Here is a 24522-nt window from a genome sequence, read left to right on the forward strand (position 1 = left end):
ATAATTTGTTCACACATTTTGAATATCCAGGTTAAGAGAACTGTAAAAAATAAAAAGGAAAAAGGAAAAAAAGGAAAAAGAGTGTTATGATTAAGATATGACTAAAAGAAGAAACAAAATTGGATGAATTTTCAATTTTTTCATGAAGTTATTCCTGTTGAAATGTCTTAACAAAAAACGTAATTTGTTCGATATTTAAATAGACAGTTAATGCGGTAAATAGATTAATCAGGATGTTAACATTTTGTCAGAAGTCTGTAAAAAAATATATATATGGAGAATTGGCTATATATTATAAACGCTATTGATTAAAAGACTTGTGGTGTTGATTTACTAGTTTGGTTTTTGACTTTGTTGCCAGGCATTACGTAATGAGACAGCTCCCCTCTCTGATTGGCTGGGTGTTCTGACAGTCAAAGCTGCAGCGTCCAATGACAGCGACCGGCAGAACAAACTGGCAGCCGCCATGTTGTGTCTCCGGGGGCCGGGAGCGACGTCCGGTAGTAAACAGTAGATGACGTTACCGCCCGATCGACAGTTCACAGGAAACGGACCGCATCTGGAAGCCATGAGCCGCCCGTCCTCAGCCGGAGCCGGAGGAGGAGGACTCGGGGCCGGGAAACCAGGCGGAGGGAAACACGGGGGATCGGGAAGCTCTGCTGCAGCCGCCGCAGCAGCAGCAGCAGCCGCGGCCGCCGCAGTGGCAGCAGCCGCCGGTGTGGGCTCTGTGGCCGGGTCGGGGTCTGTTACCCCTTCCTCCGCTGTGTCCCTGAGCTCGGCCGGCCTGCCCGGGCAGTCTCCGGAGCTCACGGCGCTGTTCGAGTGCCCGGTATGCTTCGACTACGTCCTGCCGCCCATCCTGCAGTGCCAGGCGGGTCACCTGGTGTGCAACCAGTGCCGCCAGAAGCTGAGCTGCTGTCCGACCTGCCGAGGCCCGCTCACCCCGAGCATCCGGAACCTGGCCATGGAGAAGGTGGCCTCCACGCTGCCGTTCCCCTGCAAGGTAAACCCCGCGCACACACTCACCTGGTCCCCCGCTCACAGAGGACCGACACGAACGCGAGCTAACTTCTCACTTCTGTCTACTTTTCACTCTACTTCCTCATCCCGCAGTGAGCTAGCTGACACTTGTGTTACGTCACAGGGGTATCTCAGGAACCAAAACAATGTGTCTAATGTGCTCATCATCCTCTTCCCCTTCTTCTTCTTCTCTCAACATAAAGGGACATTACAAGTCTAGTTTGTACTAGTCAATGTGTTATTCCTTAAACCTGCGAGTCTTTTAAAACGACTACTGACATATTAGATACTGATAATAATACAATACTTTATTATTTTATGTTCCTAATAAACTTGAAGGTCCTCAAAGGACTTTGTAGATAATTAAAAATGTGTTTACAGTGTTATGTGATACTGCTGGTTAAGGTTATCAGAAAATGTCCTTACTCAGATTGACTCCAGATTGATTTTTGAAATGACACAATCTCATTTTACTTGGGATCGTACTGAAAAGTATAGGAGCTTTAGAAAACTCTTGGCATGAGAATAACAAATAGGAGTTTTCCTTTTTGATCATTTAAAAACTATATTGTAAAAAACATTGGGTATACATTTATTTTTTTAATTGTCAATAATTGGAGGCAAACTCCCGCACTGTCTGAATTGTACAAACACATTGACAAGGTTTAGAACATTGCTAACATATTTGTGCAATTTGATACTTTTTGACACTTTGCGTTTCAAAATGATTCAATCTCCTTTCATTTTATGATCTATACTGTTTTAGTATCAAAAAGCAACATAGCTTTTTAAACACTTAAGACCTTCAGTCATATTTTCTGACTGAGAGCTGCCACAAGTGAAAGAGAGAGACAATTGTCTATGTTGCTCACATATGCTGAATTTAAATAATGATTATTATAGAAATAATCTAATGAACCATATTCCTGTTTCGAAACCATGGCAACAATAATAGAAGTCGACAACAAGTTCTTTGTTTTTAATAACCAAAAATTCTCCTCCTCCTACACACCTTCACTCCTGACACTGAGATGACACTCCTGTGTCACTTCCTCTACTTTCTGTCTGTTTGTAAGAGACAATGACAGAACTTTTGTGTCTTTATGAGACGCCAGAAGGACTAGACAAACATCTGTATTTGCTGACTTGTGAAGCTGAACTCTTTCTTTTGCTAGCTGCAGACTGTAGTAAACTTTATGATACCATCGATCATTTCAAATCTGAGATTGTCTTAGTAAACACATAGCATTGAAACGTGTCTTTTTATATTTTTGACAACCTTAATGCCACAGTTTACAGGCTGTAAATTACAGTCTGTTTCTGTAACTTTAACTCAGATGCTTTTCTTGCAAATTTCCATCAGTGAGAATTAGAGTTTCATGTCCACACAGGTGCGATTAAGAAGCCGGGCCTCTTTTCAGATTAAATCTGATCCCAGAACATGAAATCAGGCTGCAGATCAGTTCATTTCTCTTCTGTCTTTATTTCAATGTCAGTCATGTTATCGAGCTGCTGTTCTTCTTCATTTACATTTCAAACCCTGAAGAACTCATCTGCATTCATACACACACATTCACTGCCTACCTGCAGCCGTGTTTGTGCTTTACACCCTGCTGTTGTGCTCTGTGTGTGTGTTTTAGTGTGTTCATTTACCCATCAGCCTTTGTTGTGAGACTTCTCTTCTGAATCCCGAGGTGTCTGATGATTGATCCAGATGTTTGACAGTTAAAGACATAAATGTGAGTTGTTTTGTAGTAAAGCTGTGTAGTGTTCTCCCCTCTGCGTGTACATCTGAACACCCACCTGTGTTATTGACTTCCTTGTTACATTTGCACAGATTTATATTCAGGGCACAGAATCAGAGGGTGTCAGATCGTTGGAAAACACACGGCTAACTTGTGAAAAGACATGTCATGTTGTCAATGTCAAATATGTAGTCTGTCGTATATCTTTCATGTTTTGGCAAATTGGCTGGTTGCATGTAGGACGGTTATGTTGTACAGTGTTTTTTATGTCAGACAAAGAACCGTTTAAGTTGTGCTCAGGATGAAGTCCTCCTGATTAAACGCTCGTATAACGTTTTAAACTGATAGTTAAGGCTGCATGATTAATCATGAAAAATCTTGATTCAAACATACACGTGATCTCATTTTTTTTTTTTTTTTTAAGATTTATTTTTTGGGCTTTTTGTGCCTTTAATGTAGAGATAGGACTGTGGATAGAGTCGGAAACCAGGGAGAGAGAGTGGGGAATGACATGCGGGAAGGAGGCCACAGGCGGGATGCGAACCCAGGCCGCCCGCTTGAGACGACAGTGATCTCATTTCTAAGTAATGGAAATTCCCCTTCTCCTATTTGCCAATGCATTCAGAACAAACCGCAATCACTTCTGTGTTTACCACAAAGTGCAAACACCTACATATAGCACTACATCACAAAATTCCAAAATGTGTCCAACATGAGGCCATGAGTTATGTTAATCCAATCCCATCTTAATCCCATCGCTTACTGAACTCTCCATCAGTCAGAAAGTTTACATGCAATGACAAGTCAAGCTCGATTAGGTCATTTACTTGGACTATTTTCCTTGTCTCAGGATACAAGCACCTGGGGAAAATTGATTTAATAACGGACATATGTCCAACTCCACTGCGGTCGGTGGTGATATGCCACCTTTCAGCTTGTTACTATTGGACCGTCTTCCGGTGGACCCTGCTAACAAGTAATCAAGCAGCGAACTGGTTGTACGTTGAACGGTGAAAACATCTTTACGACTCTGCTCATTTTGTACATTCTCTACACTTGACTTTTGGTTCAAATGCGATGTACGCTGGTGATATTCAAAGGAAGACAACAACGGGATTTTTGCTTTACTCCACATTAAGGCTGTTCGACTCCCCGGGTCAAAGCCTGGCACGGGAACTCGGGGCATGCACAGAATGCTTGGGTCTGATTAAGGCATAAATATAGTTGTTGTTTTATGGACATTTTATGTTCTCTGTTTTCTGTTGTTCCTTGATTTACTCTAGTGTGTATTCAATGATTTTATGTTGTTTAGAAAGTCTGAGTCTATGTGCTTGTGTTTTCTATGTTTCTTGTTTTGACCTGGCGACCTCTAGGGGACAGTACAGTGGAAGTTCAAATTGAAGAGTAAATAGAATCCAAACCACATTATCTTGGTGTGTTAAGTCCAACTTGGAGAAACTCCACTTTGTAGGATTTCAGTCGGACTACCTAATACCAGACCTTTTCTTTATATTAAGGCTACAAACCTTCAGAATATCTTGTCACACTCTTCACTTATTAATAGTCACCTGAAGCTCGTGACACAGCTGCAGATCTTTTACAGAAACAGGTTTCCAGTGACGTGTCGTTGGCTAGTTCTGCATGGTGAGTGTAGTTCGACTATACAACAGTTTTATTGTCTGATAAATAAAAAATGAATAACCATTCTGAACATCACATACAGTGAATGAAGACTTTATCCAGAGATGACAGATATAAACAAATGTGTCACACCATGAGGCACATTAACAGCGAGGTTTGAATATAAACAGTCATTATTACAGAGACATCATTCAGACTCTTTATCTGAATAAATGAATCTAAAACTATAGAACTACTGTGGCTGTAATATTCACTATCATGTAATAATGATGCACTAGTGCTGTATATGAAGCCTCTTCTCTACCAGAGGGGAAAAGGAATATTTATGAATTGAATATAGTCGCTCCATCTCAGTGTTTCTATTCCTTACTTTGTCTTCTGTGGAGAAATGATACCAATGAATAACCACGAGATCGATTCTTTGACATTTGTTTTCTAAATAAGCAGGTATCAGCATTACTGAAGCAAACATTTTTTAAAACCAGTTCTTGCATACTTAAGAGCCTTCCGAACATGCTCTGCACACCTGAAAATTCCCAAACTCTACCCGATTATTCTGCATGTGTAACCACAAATGTCTGAATCTGTTCCCCTGACTTAAATGTGACTTTTTCCTGCTGCCCCCTTAAAAAAGTCGGAGTGAATCGATGTGTGAACAACCCAAGAGCTGGGAATCTTTGGGTGTCTCACGATTCAATTCCGACTCTTGGGGTCCCGATTCTGGATTCATTGATCCATGGATTCAAAGTCTATTTATGAATTAGTACATGCTTCAGGATCTCCTCCAGTCATCTGTGAGACTGGCTGAATTTCTTGTTGCTCTATTCAGTCTACTGACTTAAAGAGCTAGCCTCAGCACTTAGCAGGGAGTGACTGATTAGCCCCAAAAAAACAAAACAGAAGTGATGAATCTATTGAAAATCTCTGAAGAGAAGAATGTCGATTTTTTTTTCATAAATCGATTTTTTTCCCCACCTCTAGTGAACCCAGCCGGTAACTGAACATTTTTCTGTTTGTGCTCAGTGTTTTATGGGTGGAGCCAACCGGCTCAGAAAGGTTGCAAGCAGAACAATTGCAATGTGCAGCTACGAGCAAACTACCATTAGCCTGCTAACACAACAATGCAGCTCGAGACAAGGACAGTATTGTCCTACGCTTGCACTTAGTGCTTAATTATGGTGCGATCCAACTTGGTAAACCCTTTGTGCAAACGCGATGGGAGAGGGGTTGGAGTTGTGTCGCTGGAGGAGAGCGGAGGCTTCAGTGTGGAGGAGGTGTAGCCAAACAGCAGTTTGTTTTGGTTTCATGCTGGGGCTCAAGGGCGACATCTACTGGATCAAAAAGTTGCACATTCTTAATTTAAGTGGTCGGACATCAGAAAACCCAGCGTCTGCACTAAAGAAAAAAAACTCAAGCCATGCAAATCTCTTGACTCATAGACTTTTGTACTTCCAGGACATTGAATCCTGAGATTTGTCTGTTGGCTTGTTGTATTTAAAGGCACACTCATACGACACGACAGATAAAGGTGTCGGCGGATGTTTAAACAACCCAATCTCTCACCTACCTCCAGATAGGTGAGATTTGTGTTTATGTGTTTGTAAATGATGTTTTCATAATGATCAGTTTTTCAGTTGAGGGAAAAAACACATTCTCTTTTGTGTGTCAATGTAAAAAAACAGGTGTGGGGGGGGGAGCTGCTTCTCTCAGCAGCTGTCATATATATACACACACATACTGTATACTCACACACACATATACACACACACAGAAACACAAATACACACACACACAGAAACACAAATATACACACACACAGAAACACAAATATACACATACACAGACAGGTACAATGTGTGATATAAACACAGCAAACTTGAAAGAAAAGGGAGAAGAGAAAAAAAGACGTGTGTATTACTGTATGTGTGTGTGAAGGTGTATGTGTTTCTTGCAGGTCTGCTTGCCTGTCTGTGTGTGTATTTGTGTGTGTGTTGGGGGGAGTTGACAGATGCTGGGAGAAGGAGGAGGAGGAGGATCATACTCGGCTGAGCGATACTCTCCTTTTATTCTCTCTCTCTCTCTCTCTCTCTCTCTCTCTCTCTCTCTCTCTCTCTCTCTCTCTCTCTCTCAGCCTTCTTTCTCCCCGCCCCCACTCTGTGTGTTTCTGCGTGTGTGTTTTTGATTTCTGTGCGTCTGTGTGTGTTCACGTGTGTGTGCTGCAGCAGCGTCTCGTGACGGAACTGTGCAGTTGGTTGGAGGGTGAATGTTTTCCTGCTGCTCAGTCAGAGAGGGGAAGAGAGCGGATGAGAGACATTTACTGACAGAGAGAGAGAGAGAGAGTGTGTGTGTGTGTGTTGCTGATATTCACCGCCGGCTGGACGGAGAAACGCCACATAGCTTGAGAGAGAGTGTGTCGGTATTTGTTCCGTCTCTGAGATCTGTGTCAGTCAGCTTGTGTGTGTGTGTGTTTGTGTGTGTGTGTGTGTTTGTGCCTTTTTTCACCATAGAAGAAGAACACAGTTTGTTGTTGTTGTTTTTTCTTCTTCTTCTGCTGCTGCGGCAGGAGAGAGAGAGCGAGAGAGAGGGGCGAGCGAGGTTCAGCTGCATTACTGCTGCGTCCGTTTACATTCACCAACAGGAGCTGGTACGTGTGTGTGTGTGTGTGTGATTGATTATCTATTGGTTTTTGTTTTGCTCTTTTGGTATATTGACTGGAGTTAAATATTGATGTATGTCTGTGGATCATATTCAATGAATGGACTCCTTGTTTAAAGTGAAGTGAGTGTGTGTGACTGGATATTAATTTGTGTCTAAGAAGTTATCTTCCAATATCTATATCTGCCAATATAATCACAAGTTACTGGTTTAAAAGAAGGGAAATGTTTATAGTGACACCTTCATTTGTCTCGTTACGGTAAATCAGAAATCCAATTCAGATGTTTACCTCAGTGTAACAGACAGAAAGCAAATCTTTGTATTGTGGACAAAGCCTTTTGCAATAACACTGTTGATACAACATGAAGAACGATACTAAGTTAAGAAACAATAAACTGTATATTGCAATACTTTAAGCAAGGTAGATCATGTTTTTTTACTCCTAATTTTGGACAAAGTCTCATAGATATTTAGTTGAGTATCAGAGGAGGAAAAGAAGCCTCAACATTTTCCCCTTTGAAAGTAAGTGTGTTTATAACATGACAACTGTTTGATTAATCATTGCAGCTCCGCTGTACATAAACTAATGAAACACAAAATAACTGTTAGCTGTGACTACCAACCCTGGGTCTTTAAAGAAAAAAAAAAAGTCCTTACACTTTATCGACATTTAATCAAATAATCAGCAGTTAACATTTTTAACATTTTCAATTTTTCGATACTACGTGTTGGTATAAAGGATAAAATCTCCATTATTTTAATGGTCGATAGGATCAAAAGTACTAAAGCTTCAATTAAGCTACATCTAGTTTGTAAGACAGGGGCGTCGGAGAGGAATGAATCCATCAGAAATTGCAGGAAAACTTCTGCACACTGTCTAAATTGCATAAATACTTTGGCAACGTATCATTACCAAAGTATTTATGCAGTTCAGACACTGCAGGAGATTCTCGCAAATGTTTGTTATTGAAACAAAGAAATGACCCTATATTGGGTGCTTAGGACTTTTGTTACTATTGTATCGAAAAAGGTTTGATTTTTACTAGTAGCATATCACAGTTTAAAAGTCTGGCATCATGACAACAAGTAAATCTCGATCCAATCACCAATTAAGATCATCATTTGTCCCTGCCACCACAGGCCTTACTGTGCATAAAATGAGTTAGGATTTTTTTCCCCATCTGTATGGTTGCCTTTGAATACATATTCTGCCAATAAGATGGGTAAACAGAATATGACTGTTTTAGGATTTAGAGTTATTTACACTTCAGCATTGGCTTCTTTTGTCAAGGCTTGGTCCTTTTCATCAAAAATTCCTGCATAATTCACATAAAAGATGACATATAAAATAACTGAATAAATGTCCTTAGTAAATGTTAACATGTACGTAGGTCACTGTAGGACGATGACCATCTTTAATATGTTGAAACAACTTGTACACCTTGTTAATTCAACACTCAAATTTAGAACAAAGATTTAAAAAAAAAAATCCCGAAACTGGGTGACATCACAGAAATATATTTTTCCAACTATAAAGATGATTTCATGTTTCTGTGGAGATGAAGAGTAAGCTGGTGTTACACTGCTCATAAAAAGATGCAGCACTGTAGAACAATGTGGTTGGATACTGCTGCTATTTTTATCTCTATGAACATTTATTCTGAGTCACTTCATGAATATGGTGTCTGACTGTAGTTTAGGTCAATTCCCCTGAAGTTATTTGTGACTCAACCTTCACTAAACTTGAAGTCACTTTCATGTATTTTTCAGAAACTGAAGCCGGTCCTTCATGCAGCCTCTGGCTGAGCTGAGTTTTTTTATCTCTCTGATATTTGATCTCCACGTGGCTCTGCGGTCTGTCTGAACAGCTGCTGACCAAAAGACCCATGTCTGTTTCACTCCTCCTCTCTGTCTGAGGATGTACGGAGAGCAGAGAGGGACAAACAACTCCAATACATCCAAATGTAACTTTAAAGTCTGTGCCATAAACTACACAAGAAACTACAGGTTCAAAAACAATTTCAATCAGAGACATTATGACAGGTGTGGTTATAAGTCTTTGAATAACTTTGTCCAAAATATTTTAATATACTTTAAAACTTTATTTGAAAGACATCTTAAATGCAGATTAAGCTTTGAGGCCCATAATGAATTTCATATTACTGAGAACCTTGGTGTACATATTTAGCAAACTAAAGCCCCTCAACTGTACATTAATACAAGTCATAATAAAAATGTGGAACTATGCACACAAACCAAACTATTTGAAAACATCACTTTCAGATTAGGATGATTCTAATGAGCTTTTTTCTAATACCGGCTCTCCCAGCTCTCCCAGCTTAGATTTTGCATCCAGTGGCTGTGCAGGTGTTAACATACTTGCTTGTGTTGAGGAAGATGTCAACTGGCTGGACTCGATCTTCCGTTTTTTGAAATTAATTATCAGCCACAGCTTGCTTTAAACCAAATGCTTTGGAAAGAATGGAGAGTGTATTGAAGCAAAAGTTGCAAACTGAAATATAACAAGTCAACGTGAGGCTACTGCGCTCACCATCAGTCGCTTCGTCAGGGAGGATTGGACTTCATTCTTGAATTGCACTCGTGCACAGTCTTCCTTCGTCCACATGAGTTGTTACAATGTTACAATTCACTTCGCAGACGCTTTTATCCAAAGCGACGTACATCAGAGATTAAGTACAACACTAATCCATTCATACACCACCACCGAAGCAGCGGGAGCAATGTGGGGTTAAGTGTCTTGCCCAAGGACACATCGGACACGTTGCTCAGCTGGGGATCGAACCCTTGATCTTTCGGTTTAAAGGCGATGACTCTACCAACTGAGCCACAGCCGCCCCAAGTTGTATATTTATGGGCACTATTGTGATGGGTCAAGTGTTACTGACGGAGATCAGACTCAGCTAACATTGCTGTTGTTGTACACTTCGTTGCTGTAAACACTGGCCCTCCATGAGCTGCCAGTATTCCTCATTCAGCCCTGGCAACCACCGCCCACCTTTGACTGAATGAGCCGGTGATGTGGCAGTGGCATTTGCTGCTGGTTGTCTTGTCGGGCTTTGCTGGCAACAGTGCTGCGTAGAGATTTACTGTAAACTGTAAATCTGTCATTAATCGCGAGCTGAAGTGTGTGCGTGCGAAACAAGCCACCAAGTACCAGGCCTCTTTCAGGGCTGTTTCTCCTCGGGTTGTGAACCCCAGATGACCTGCTTGTCATTATATTGAACATTGGGCTCTCTGGTTGTGAAAACGAGAACATTGAAAAGTTGTACTACATGTTCTCAACATTAAAAAAATCATCAAAATTAGAAAATCTTAAATAATCATTAAAATCATATCCTGAAACAAAAATCAGGATACGTATCGTATCTTGAGTTGAGTGTGTTGTTGAATTCCTACTTTTTGAATATTTTCTGTTTCATTATTATCTGTAATTAGATAAAAAAAATGCCAGATAAATCAATGTGAAAGTAACTCTTTGTTTAAGCCGTACTCTTAAGATTAGGTGGAGCTGCTGTCAAAGTAGAAAGTCATTTATTCTCTGAACATAGAGAAGTTCAATTTATCTGCAAAGCCAAAACACAAACTTAGTTTTTCGATATTCTGTTCCTCAGCATCAGTTGATGCATCAGGAAAAATGTCAGGATTCTAGCTCAGTTTTTTTTAGGATGTTTTGTATGTGAAATATCCGTGCAGGGTTCTGGATCAGGTTCCTTTGAAATGTTCACCTGGTTTATCTTTAAATGATCAAAGAGACTCGTTTGTTGCTGCGGTGAGAAACACAGAGGAGATCATTAAAAAGAAAGTTTGAAGTTAGATTCCACACCAGGGGAAATTTCTTTTTTTTAAAATAAAGCTCTGTGGGAGAATGAGTCATCTCTCTGCTGGTTTCTGGACTGAAAGTTTGTAAGTAATCAGGCCTGTGTGTGTGTGTGTCTGTCTGTGTGTGTTTGTCAGCAGTGTGTGTGTATTCGATGCTGTGTCCGGCCTCCTGCCTGCCTCTCCTCAGGGAGCTGGCTCAGTGGCGCTGCCTGCTGGGCTGGCATCGTCACCACGGAGTTGGTGCGAGTAGCGCCGCAGGGCTAACCGCTAACACAGGACAACAACAACAACAACAACAACAGGGATCAGAGGTCAAAGGCAGAGCCGGTCGACCTGTAGGCCGCACCAAACCGCTGCCCGGCAGTCAGGTGAGTTCAGGTTCAAAACTGCTGAGGTGTCTGTAATTCTCGTTCTGTGGGGGATTTGTTGGAGGATGTTTTTGAATCCTTAAAACATTTTCTTTTGTCAAACTCTCTGAACCTGATGTGTGATGTCACAGAGTCATTGTTTTTTCTTATGCAGGAAAAGAAATGCACAGCAGTCCGTGTGGATGAGGTGCATTCGCTGGTTTAACACAAAGATGAAGCAGATCATGTTTGATTTTGTTGGTAGAAACTTTAACTTTGTACTAACAAAGCAGTTTTTATCATGATTTTGCATGTAAGCTTGGATGTAAGAAGAATATAAATTCTCATAGGCCATGTAAACAGCGAATATTGTAAACATGGAAACAGAGTTACTGTCATTGTATGTTGGAATGAAATTTGGCTTCATCACTTTTAATCGTATTTCAAATTATTCAATTAAGCTACATACTTATGCATATACTTCTCTTTAGGTATTTCAAATCTCTGAAGTCATTTTTGAATATAAAGGTTAAAGCTGTTTTGGTAAACAATGATAACCTGTAAAACCTGACCGAAACAACTTTCTGCAAGCATTTGTGGTGTGCGCGTTTTGGCAGCCCAACAGACAGAGTTCACAACAGCTCCTTGAACTGCACATCGCTCTCTCTGCTATCTGCTCCGTCTCAGGCGCCAGTTCATAAAATACATTATGTTTAGGATATTAAAGCCCAAACATTTGGAATAGGAGCAATCTGCACCGAGCAGAAGAACTTTATGGGCTTCTGATTGTGGAGTTGAGCCGTCAGTATCTCCTCTCTGTGCTGCTCTGTGCGCTCTCATCCTGACAGAGCTTGATTCTGTCGATGATGAACGGGATGGGGAGAGGCACTTTTTCTGTTTTATTTTGCAGTGGAGTCCTTACAGATGTTCCATTTTTTTTATAATAAAGCCCCCTTCCTGTAACGAACCAGAAAGGGCAACTCATGCAGATAAAAAAATCTGATATCATAGCCTCTGTTATCATTTAATGCTATGATAGGATTTTTCAAGGAAGCATATCTTGAAAGAACATCAGGGTTAAGCCTCTGGCCCCTCTCAGCTGATTTAACCACTGATTCTTATTTAAAAAAAGTCATGTTAAAGTAATATTTACAGACTTCATTCACAGATGATTCATTTTATTAGGAGATGGAATTGTTGTCCTGACCACGGGAAAGTTTGCGTAACCCTTTTTCTCCTTCTCCTGGGAGAAAGTACAGCTCAACCCAAGTACTAAGAGACGTTCAGGGTCCAGAGTGGGAATAAAAGAGGCGCCATATTTCTACTACCATAATCCTGGGACCTGACTTCATCTGTTCAAATCCTCCGATGAATCGGAGTATTGATCTGAAACAAATTGACTCGACTGATTTCCCCCCAAAGATCAAATTAAACCGCTCTGAACTCGAGCGTGATGGAGGGAGTCTTTTTTACTTCTAACCCATTTACCAAGTGGCCTCACCACACACACACACACACACACACACACACACACACACACACACACACACACACACACACAGTGCTTTTAGCTTGATTGGTATTGATCTCGGCTCTGCAGAGTGTTTTTCTTGCTGCTCTGATGGATCTGGTGTGAGCTGGTTCAGGTTTGTATTTCTGTTCTGGTTAAAGGTGATAATATTCTGCAGATGTTTAGCTTTTGGTTAAACATGCTGCATGTGTGCACAGCTGGTTTATTGCAAAGGTATATAATGGATCCAGAGAAGTGTGAGTGTGTTTTAAGGACAGGTTTGTGTGTGTCTTTATTGTTTGAGCTTTAAACCAAACTGATCCAGCTTTGAGCTATTTTAGCTCAACTCGGCTTGTTTGATCTCAGGTGTGTCAGTAAGAGGAATGTGTGAAGTCATTTGGAAAGTGTGTCTCCAGAGAGAAGTCTATTTTAACACCATAACTCCGTATCTGGGTCACTGTTCTTTAAAAACAACAGTCATTTCAGTGTTTATGTGAAAATAACATTTTATTACAATCGGTCTCTGTTCAGGATTTAAAAGCAGACTCAGGAGAAAGTTGTTTGCACAATCCTGTTAAAACACACCATAAAAGATACTATTATAGCTGGGGCCTTTGTTCTATTTGCAGCTAAGACTTTTGTGTCTTTTTCAAATTGTTTGTTTAATATGACATTAAGGTTAGATGAGTGTAAGGTCGTCAAAATGTTTGATACTTTGATATCACATGTAAAGAGAAACAATCTGTATTATTTTAATGATCGATGGTAATAAAAGTTACTGAAGCTTAAAAAAAAGAGTGGTCTATATTACCCTAATACATTGGCAACTTTTGGTACCAAAACATAGCCAAAGTTTTTTTTTTTTTTTTACAATTTTGACAGTGTGCATGAGTTTCCTCAGAATGTTTTTGAAAATGGAAAGCAAGAAATTGCCCAGTACAATATAAGTGTCTTGGAGCTTATCATTTTGAGGCTGGTAAGAGTTTCCATTGCTGCTAGTCCTGCAACTTGACCTTGACTGACTAACTACGAGCCTGTCGGTGGAAAAAAAAGGATTGTGTTGCAGTCATTACAGCCTGTTTCACTAATGCATGGTGAATATACAGGGCCTGTTAAATATAACAGAGATGTTTTTGTTATCAAAATCATAATCTCCATTATCTTAATATCAAGTATTATAAAGTACTGATGCTTTAAAATAACTTTCTTCGGTTATATTTTGAACAAATGCTGCCTTGTGCATGGAGAGAGCACTGTCTGAATTGTATAAAATCACTGGCAGTGTTTTACCAATGTGATAAATGGACTTGAGCTCATATTGTGCTTTTCTAGTCTTCTGACTACTCAAAGTGCTTTTACACTGCATGTCACACCTACACATTCACACACTGATGGTAGTGCTCACTATGTAGTATCATCCATCAGAAGTAACTAATCCCATTCATACACCGTGTCTTGCCCAAGGACACATCGGACATGTTGCCCAGCTGGGGTTCGAACCCTCGATCAGCCGCCCCACATACAATATGTCGGTGCAATTCAGACAGTGTTCAGGAGTTTGCCTGCATTTCTTAGCAATTAAAAACAACAAATGATCCAATATTGTTTGGGATTTTTCGTTGCAGTGGTATACATTTTGTATGACCTTTACTAAGGTTACCCTGCAGCAACAACAAATGGGAGAGAAGGTTCATCATAATAATGAAGTTTAAATTCTGGTATCGTGTCAACCCTACTCTTGATGATTTTAAAACATTTGTAAACACACCTATGACTAAAATACTGCATTATGTTGCCTATAAATTGTCTGTTGCTCTCATTCTTTAAAGTCGGGCTGCAGTTTGGCGTAAAAGGAAAGGCGGTTGCTGCTTGCATCCCGCTGCTTTTCAGGAAGCTGCTGCTGCTGTTTTCTGACCTGCAGGCTGCAGCTGATGAATATTTAATGAGATGAACAGTGAAACTGCTGCTGTGTCACCTTCCTCCTCTGTTTCATCACATCACTGACACTTTATACTCATAGAGTCATCGCAGGATTGAACGTTGTAGGTTGCATCTCTGCAGGTTTCAGAGAACCAGACTGGTGCTGTACAGGTAGATGTTTTTTCGGGTGTTGTTGTGTGTCTCTGATGTGTTGCAGCTGTTTTCTTTCCAGTCTGCAGAGTGTGGGTCAGTGTCTCTGTGTTTGTAAATCAGAAATGTGTCTGTGTAAAAAGAGAGAGGTTAGAGTGATATATTATCCTCCTTCTGTCTGCTCTTGTTTCCTCCTGCACATTTGGATATTTTTTCTTTCATCCAGGACACAAACAGATCCTGCGCTGCTCCTCCAGGAGATAATCCTGTCATCACAGTGTCAGAGAGAACAGTCTATCACTGTCACTCCTCGGTTAAATCCTTTTTCTATCAGCTAACTGTCTTCAGAGTTTTTTTAAGAATCAGGTTAACTGACATTTACACTGACAGAACCATAGAGTGTAAATATTAATGGATGAAGCCTGAGTGACGTCAGCCATCTGTTAGGGCAGTGGCTTACGGAGGCTCATCTGCAGCCGCCGCCATGTTGGAAATGTTGTCTCACCCTAACGTTCAGTCAACCTAATGACAGGCTGAGAGCCGGCGCTGAGGCGGGTTTTTAAGCGTCTTGACGAACCATTACATGTCAGCTACGCGCCTAACTACTTTAGCACGGTGCAGAGAAACTTTTTCTAGTTTGACTTCGCCCTTAGTGGATGGCAGCTGATGTTTTAAAGGCTTAACTTTAAAAAATGGAATGGCCATTACATGAGCTTGTAAGCTAATTAGCCAGCTACCCTACTTGCTCACAGAGGCGAGGCGGTTGTATGAAACTGAACACGCACACACATGACACCAACCCTTCACTGGTTATCTTCTTTCAGGTAGGATGGAACAACAGATGACAAACGTCTGCATTAATAGAACTTTCTACATTTACTGGTTCAGTCAGAGAGACCGGGGGAGTTATAGATTTTATTGAAAGACTCTGGGCTTTTGAGAAAACAAGGTGTGCATGTTCTGTTCCTTTTACTGAACGAGTTTCCACAGTCATTTATTACTCTTGTGTAGTCACCCCAAGGCAAATGCTGATATTGCAAATTGGACTATTGTGGAAACCGTTCACAGGCTGGAGCATCGCATCAAATGCACCCAGCTTTGTTTTGGGTGATTATCAATCATTGTACGCTTGGAAAATCGCTCTAACTTTTATCAATGTGTGACTTCTCCTACCAGGATGATGAAAAGTCTCGATCTCTGCTATTGTTCCAGAAGATGAGAAATGAGCCCCAGTATTGGGTGCCTGGGACTTCTATGGTTGTTGCTGTGGTATCAAAGCAGGTTTCATTATTGTTGGACTTTTACTAGAATTTTTTATGGAAGTCTGAAATTCTGGTATCATGACAACCCGAGTATGAAGAACCCAACAATTTAGCGATAATAGGATTCTCTCAGTTCATTGATAAACATCCACAGACTAAGTTGCAGTCTTACACAGGAGTAATTGTTTTTTCAAGGGATACATTTGAAACAAACTGTCTGGGATTTGGGGGGGGGGGGGGGTTGGATGCTTTTTTGATTTAAATGTTATTCTTTGATCTGGTCTCCGCCAGGCTGTCATGACAACAAACGGACCAATCAGCAGGCATCTTCTAGACTCGCTGCAATCAAAGTGAAACTGATTGAAATTTCTGCTCGCTCTCGTGTCTCACTCTCTCTGTCTCTTCTCATCTTTATGTATGCTCGCTCTCTCGCTCGCTCTCTCTCTCTCTCTCTCTCTGATGTTCAAACAGCATCTCTAACGACTCGTCCTTCCTCCCTGGAGTCTCTCTGTCTTCTTGAGCTCCTCGTCGCCTTGGTGTTTTCACACCTCATTTACTTCCCCCTCCGCTGCAGGCTGCTCTAACTATAGGTGCTGTTCAGGATAAAAGAGGGGGGGAGGGGGGGAGGGGGGAGGGGGGGGAGGGAATCCCATCACTGTGACCTTCAGCAGCATCTCAGAATATTTGAGGAGAAAGCTTCGGCTGCTTCATTTATAATCTGCTCCTGAAAGACCGGGGTAGAGAAAAACCTCTGAGGGTGATTTTATTACACAGCTTCTTCTGGATCAATCAGATCAGGAGAAAATAAAAACACAGTGAAAGATCACTGAGAGAGGAGGAGAAACAAAGCAGAGATAAAGAAGATATACATGAGGAAAATACAGGAAGTACAGGTCAAAGTGGAAAGAATCTCTCAGTTTGGATATTAAGAGCTCTATTTAAAAAATATTTAGAGTCATAGAGGTGCAATAACATAAAGGGAAAAAATATGTATAAGAAAATATAAAATGTTGACAATTTAAAAGGGAAAGAAATAAAGGGATTCAAATGACTAAGTACAGTTTAATAATCATTTATAAAAAGAGATAATTAAAGTAGTCAAGAAATAAAGGAAAAAAATACTGATTTCAAAGACTCATTGATTTACAAGAAATTAAGTATATAACTTAACTATTCTGTCAAATTAATAGGAAAAAAGGATAAATGCGGAAATAATTTTAAAAAGCTTTCAATAAGTCTCGTTATTTTTTTGTATTTGTGTTTAATTTCTGCAGATATTTCACTTTTATTTCATTATTATCATAATCAGCAACACTCCATTATTTTTTTTTTTTACTATTTTCTTCTTTATTTGTCTCCTTATAAAAACATTTTATATTTACTTTTTTTATTTCCATAATATATTTTTTTTATTCACATATTTGTATTTAAGTCTTCATTTGTATTTCTTCATTTATTTAACATTCCTACTTCAGGACAGTTGGTTCTAGTATTTAAAAAAGCTGATACATTATCCTTGGACTGCGTATATATTTTAAGTTGGGCTTGTTTCTTTTTGATGTTTCACGTTCCCTTTTTGAAATCCTGTCTTTATAAATGAGTCTTGAACAGATCAGTGTGCGGATGCTTGGATGGATTTCACCAAGAGAAAGAAGGAGAAAGTTCAGATTGACACATGTAGTGTCATTCATGTCATTTATGTTTGGTCCGGCTTACTGTCTCTTATTCTTGGCTCATTCTGTTCCAACACACAGTACTGTGTTTTTAAAGCAGATTGTATCACTCATGCTTAATTTGAAATCCGACCAACTTTAACCACCTAACACACTCAGCCGCCACATGGTAAACTGTACTGTATACCAGTATTTTTTTTTAGTGAAATGTACCTTTAACCCTCCTCCTGTCTCTCTTTCTCTGTCCTCAGTACTCGTCGGCCGGCTGCCTGCTCACTCTCCATCACAGCGAGAAACCCGACCACGAGGAGGTGTGTGAGTTCAGGCCGTACACCTGTCCGTGTCCCGGCGCCACCTGCAAGTGGCACGGCTCCCTAGAGGCCGTCATGCCTCACCTGATGCACGCTCACAAGTCCATCACCACGCTGCAGGTCAGAAAATACACACACACAGTCAACTCCAAGTTTCAGGTTTACTGTAACTTTAGGGGCTACATGAAGAGGATCATTTTGGAAGTTATGTTAAAGCTGAACAATTTAATTTAAACAAGATTTTTTTGTTTGTCAATATTTATTCCAATTAAAGAGTCTTGAATTCAGGTAGATTGTAACAGACTGGATGTCAATAGTGATTGTAGATCTTTGAATTGATAAAGAGGAGAAAGGAATTCTTTACCTTCATTTCATCAACTTCTTAAATACGAGCGCCGTTTTCACTTGATTTATCTCGAAAGATGATGATGATATGATGCGATACAATACGATACGTAATACATAAACTAAAGGACATAAAGGCTCCTGTAAAGGTATGGTTCAGGATTATTGTATTTATTTACTGCAAGTTGGTGTCAGTTTAAACTCTTTTTATGTTTCATCCTTAAACTTTTACCCACCATCAACTATGTGTAATTCTATAATTTTACAATTAATTTAGCAGACGCTTTTTAATGATGTCAAATTCATTTATGTACAAGAAACCCTTAGGCCCCGTGTCCACCTAGCTTTTTTTTTCTGAGCACCAGCGTTTTTTTTTTCTATTGTTTTCAATGAGGAGAAAGCGTTTGCGGCCTGGAGAAAAAGCCCAGCGCCCAGCGTATTTTTCCGATTGTCCGAGAGCTCAAGTTGAAAATGTTTCCACTTTTGGGAAAAGCGCTGTTGACATCAATGGCACACTTTTCCATATGTATGATATTCCCCGTAGTTTTACGCCTACCCACATCTTTTACCCACATTCTCTGTGCTCTGTGTCTGATCGGGAAATAATCAATCTCAAATAAAAAACATACAGTAAAAAGTGTTGGTCATACAGCGGCAGTTGTCAAGACTGTTGTCATGGAGACTGGAGGGACTTGCAGCGCTTTTCTTCTCTGCCCACAAACTCTTCACACACAAGCGCACAGCCAATTCTTTTCTGCCCGGAAAAAACTCTAGGTGGACAGACGGCCTTATTTATGCTGTAAGCACAAGAATGAGGAATCATGACATTTTTTGAAATCTCGATTCTAAGCACCAGTGATTCAATAAATGTAACACACAATTCAGGAAGACAATATGTTATCGTATCAATATCTTGTCCCACCCCTAATCATAAATCTGATCAATATCACGGTAAATAGGAATAACTTTTTTTTTGTGGTGCAACCATCAGGTCAACCAATGACATACTTATCAGCCTGAGCTGTGGTTAGGTCCAGTTAGAAAAGATAAGCATGGTAACACACTTAACTAAGACTATGAACGTCGTAAACATCATACTTCTTTAACATCAGCATATAAGAATTATTATGGTGACGAGCATATTAGCATGCTTAAATTAGCATTTAGTTCAAAGCACATGTTTGCGTTAAGGCGCTCTCACAATAGCAAAGTTGTCCTGCACGATTGTCCCCCCCGTCTCTTCTCTCCCCCCCCCCCCCCCCATTCCCCCACTGGCCTGCACTCACACTGATCCAGGACTAACAGGGCCTGAGCACGGTTACCTCTTGTACATAACCTCTTGTACAACAAATAATGTATTGAAGTGATCATGAAGCGTGCTTAGTTTACAAGACAGGCGGGCTCGAGAAAAGAAAAAAACGCGCTGTCGGGTCCGCGTCCGCACATCGGAGAACAACACGTGACAGCTACTTTTTAGATGGATGCCGCCAGAACACTCTGGGATTTCTCCATAATGAAGGCTGTTAACGCTGTGTACCCGCGTGAAATTTGTGTCAATACCATGCCACTGCACACCTCTTGGAAGTGTGCCAGGGCCAAGGAAGTGTACCGTGCTTGAGCACAGATCGGAGCGCTCACACTAGTCTAACAAACTGGACCTTAGGGGTGAAGCGTGCTCGGGCACGGCACGGATTGCCTAGTGGGAGTGCGTCCTTAGTTGCAGCTAGTACGGCATCATACTCTTTCATCTTGTTGTGTTTGTTTATGAAGACAAAAAGACTCTGCTCATCAACACAAGGATAGCTTAAGGTTTTAAAAATGATGCTGTGTATAATGGCATTATTTCAACTGCCTGCTTAGACACAGAACATCATTTAGTGTCCCACCATAAAACACAACATTTCTCAATTCAAATACATTTATTATATTTTGTTGGAACTGATGCCAACTCGTCAAGGATGAAACAATTCAATAATAAGAATAAATAGGAAAACAATTAATGTGATTTATAAAAAAATGACTCAAATAAATTCTCTATAACCGTCTTAAACTCTCTCTTTGTGCAGGGGGAAGACATAGTGTTCTTGGCGACAGATATCAACCTGCCTGGCGCAGTGGACTGGGTGATGATGCAGTCGTGTTTCAGTCACCACTTCATGCTGGTTCTGGAGAAACAGGAGAAGTACGAGGGTCACCAGCAGTTCTTCGCTGTCGTGCTGCTCATCGGCACCAGGAAGCAGGCCGAGAACTTTGCATACCGCCTCGAGCTCAACGGCAATCGACGGCGGCTCACCTGGGAGGCCACGCCGCGCTCCATCCACGACGGTGTGGCCGCTGCCATCATGAACAGTGACTGCCTGGTTTTCGACACCTCCATCGCACATCTGTTTGCCGACAACGGAAACCTGGGGATCAATGTCACTATCTCCATGTGCTGACAGGGTGGAGCGGCATTTAGAGGACAGATACAGAGAGACACGATCGAGGGACAATTTAAGAGCAACAAAGGTGTAAAGTTGACCCTCTGTCTCATTCTGACTTTACAGGGACTGCTGTGTACATGGGCTTATACAGCTGGAATTTGTTATGCAGGAAAAAAACATTTGAACAGCTTTTCAAACAGATACCTACCTGCTCCGCCCCGTGAGATGTCTCTTTGGTATTTGACGACTGGTGGGACGGTACAGGTCGTCCCTCTGTCCTTCGATCGCTAAAAGGAAAAGTGGACAAAATCTCCACCAGCAAACGGCATCAGGCCGGCTGCTTTGACAGCCATCCGTCATGCTGGACTCACACTGAGCTAGTCTGAGTTTACTCTCTTGGGAAGAAGAAATCTACGTCTCCAACAGACAGCACCTCTATCAGACTTCCTGTCAGACAGATGCGTTTGCAATATTCTGCTCTTTGCTGCTCATAAGCAGCTTTCAGTCCGGGTCGAGTCTATATTGAGTCTATTTGGGTTGTCATGATTGCAGAATTTTAAACTTTGATACGATTCTAGTAAAAATCAAACAATATCGACATCTGTTTTAATACCCCGACAACAAAAATAGAAGATTAAGGCACCAACTTTTGGGTTCTTTCTTGTCTAAGTAAACTCGTGCACACTGTCTTAATTGCACAATTATTCTGGAAATGGTTTTGTGCAATTTAGACCGTGTGTGGGAGTTTTCCTGATGTTTTTGATAACATCTACACACCAGATGTGTGGAATAAATTAACTTTTTTCCAAGCTCCGTTACATTTTGATTCTATTTTTTTCTGTGGTATAGAGACAGGTATCAATATTGTTTGATTTTTACTAGAATCATAGAAGTTCAAAATTCTGGTACTATGACAACCCCAACACAAGATACACTGGTATGAAAAAAGTTTAACAGAAGTAAATAAACATTTGCATATTAGCTTCAGAGGCCTTGACTCTGTTTGTCGAGGCTGCTGTTACATTAAAGTTGAATAATGTGAACACACCTCTCGTTAAATGAGTAAAGTAGTGCGATGTGTGGGAGGTTGCTGGTTCTAATCCCTGCAGCAGCAAAGTATCTGACAGCTTTTTGACATTTTGAAAACTCGTCTGCCACATTTTGGAAGTGTGTGACCTCTGTGGAAGCAGTTGAGCTTTGGAATCCGGTTAATCCTCAGACCTTTCTTAATCTCAGATAAAATCAGTGAAATAGAGGACTAATCCCCCTGTCCCTCTTCCTGCAGTCTGTTTAGCCGCCAGCGCCTTACTTTTCTACCGCCAACCTCCTCTTCTTTGTGTTGGAGCTCTTTCTGAAGGAGTCTTGGTGCCGATGTGGTTTTTAATCACTGAAAATCTGCCCAGGGGGAAAAAATGAAACAACTGAGACTCTTTTGCAGAAATTATAAAATAAATATTATTTTACAGAAATGTTGTTAGCTTGGTTGAAGCCACAGTGACACGATGCATGGACATTAGTATCTCTAAAGACTCACTGTGGGTAATATTAAAGATTTCCCAACATTCCTTATCTCTAAACCATTGTAGCAACTGACCAGGAAGAAATCAACTTCACCAGATACCTCTGATCACAGACTCGTTTGTAACTCAACCACAAACCCCTCAGACCTCAGCAGCGCTTCCTCCGTGTTTTTTTTGTGAGAAAACCAATCTAACGGGAAAAATTCAACTACATCACTCTGTGATTTTCTAAAAGACTGACCCCTGAAATGTGATGCAATAAGGAATGACTCTCGTTTCAAATAGAATAGCTATTAATAATAAAGGTTGCTTGGCAACCTTTCAGATTTTCTACTAATATGAAATTGAAGATTAAAATTTCGGAATTGTGACAACCATAAGGCCAACTAAATGACATTTTGGTCAAGATTAGTTCATATCTAAATGATAGCTAATTATTCATTAAGATATAACTTTGTTATAAGGCAAGCTAAAATTAGGTTTTTAAGTTGGATAAATATTGGCTGATATACATTAGCTTTCTATAGGACTAGTTTTCTAGCAGCCAAGAGGTCAATTCACAGTTCTCATGCAGAGTACACTAGCAAAGTTGTATATCTCCACAAAGACGTTCCTTAGTTAGCTAACGTGCAAGTGTCTCGGCTAACATACTGTATATTATTTGCCAAGATGGCAGTGAGTAGCCTACTGGGTCTTATTTAAAATTTGGCTGTGTACTTTAGCTTTCTAGATACCTTTTTATTTTAGCAGGTCAGAGCTACTTTTGGTAAGCAACATTAGCTTGCGGGATAACTCTGTAGCATGCTAATCTATCATGGATGTGTTAGCCAAGATACTTATTAGTTGGCTAAGTCTTGGCTTAAATTTTACAAACATTTTATTCTTGACAATTAACGTATCTTAGCAGACATTGACAAATTAACTTGTTAAGGTTTTGGCCAAGATCTGTAAGTTAGGAGGTTTTAGCTAAAGGAATACCGGTAGATCTGGCTTGTTGAAAAACAAAGTTAGCTAAGACCCTAATTAGTTAGCTTACTGTTGTAAGTCTTGGCTGAGATTGTATGAGAACTGTTCTATTAACTGAGATCATATTGATATGATATGATATGCATTCACTGGTTAAATAACTGTTGCAATCAAAACAATGGATTTGAGGTTCATTAGAGCAAACTTATTATCTAATAGTTTTCTATTTTAATTTTTGGTGGTGTTAAGTGACAAAACACATGAAAATGATTTATTACAGAATAAAAAAACACAGAGGAAACGCTGCTCTATAATCATCACTTTCACTTTACAACCTGCCGACTTTCTATGAAATGTTTAAAGATATTGTAAAAAAGTTGTAATAACAGTATATATTTTCTATAAACAGAGACTGCTGCATTTATTCCTGTGCTGTTTTGGACATGTATTTGTGTTAGCGTTTGCTCGGATGTACAGAGATTTTCATATTTTCTAAGGTGTTTCTGATATTGTTGTTAACTCTCCTGTTCTGCTGCTGTAGTTTGATGAAATGTCGCACCTCAAAATGTGTTATGGGATATAATAAAGACAAGTCAACCAGGGACTACTATCAAAAACAACTGTTTATTTTTCCCCCCAATAATGCAGAAATACCTTATTCATAAAGAAGTGAACGGTGTGTTCATGTCCTGTTTCTATTTTTTGTTTTAGAACTCTGAATCACTAGGACAAAAGATTAGCAGCAGTATTTATGAACCTCTGCTCCAAAAAGCAAGTGGACCACTACGACTCCCAAGGTGCAGTTCACTACAGACAACCAATCACAGCTTCACACTATTTTTAATGTGTTAAAGCTTAAAAATACATTTTACCGAACTTCAATGAAACATGTAATTTACTAGTCAATATCTCCATAGCAACAGAAGCTGAGACTTATGGGTATTGTAGTTTTGAGCAATCAACCAAAATGGCCTAAATTTTTTATTAAGTAAATAATAATGATAATTAATTTTTCATATTTAAGATATTAAGACTTTGTCTAATAACATCTTAAATGACTTTATATTTCCGTAAAATGGACTGTTGGTTATTCCAGGATATTTAATATAATTTACAATAATTCACCTTGATTATAAATCTTGTTTTGAAAAGATACTGTTATCAAATGTATTCCTGTAGTAAAAGCTGGAAACC

The 24522-nt window shown here is 40.0% G+C and overlaps 1 protein-coding gene across 1 annotated transcript; it reads left to right on the forward strand.

Annotated features, from left to right (window-relative positions):
• Nucleotides 1-453: 453 nt before the first annotated feature.
• Nucleotides 454-23948, forward strand: siah2l (seven in absentia homolog 2 (Drosophila)-like). Its single transcript, XM_061055691.1, has 3 exons — nucleotides 454-1003; nucleotides 18015-18194; nucleotides 20486-23948. Exons 1-3 carry the CDS (start codon nucleotides 515-517, stop codon nucleotides 20855-20857), a joined length of 1041 nt encoding a protein of 346 aa, XP_060911674.1. The 5' UTR covers nucleotides 454-514; the 3' UTR covers nucleotides 20858-23948.
• The last annotated feature ends 574 nt before the right edge of the window (nucleotides 23949-24522 follow it).

This window comes from Labrus mixtus, chromosome 14, assembly GCF_963584025.1.
Source record: "Labrus mixtus chromosome 14, fLabMix1.1, whole genome shotgun sequence".
NCBI classification, from domain to species: domain Eukaryota; kingdom Metazoa; phylum Chordata; class Actinopteri; order Labriformes; family Labridae; genus Labrus; species Labrus mixtus.

What these genes read in the sequence shown, in the direction of transcription:
- siah2l (XM_061055691.1), top strand. Translation starts at nt 515, where the DNA reads ATGACGTTACCGCCCGATCGACAGTTCACAGGAAACGGACCGCATCTG. An exon ending in CGCTGCCGTTCCCCTGCAAG is followed by an intron (nt 1,004 to 18,014) that starts GTAAACCCCGCG and finishes CTCTGTCCTCAG; the next exon opens with TACTCGTCGGCCGGCTGCCT. An exon ending in AGTCCATCACCACGCTGCAG is followed by an intron (nt 18,195 to 20,485) that starts GTCAGAAAATAC and finishes CTCTTTGTGCAG; the next exon opens with GGGGAAGACATAGTGTTCTT.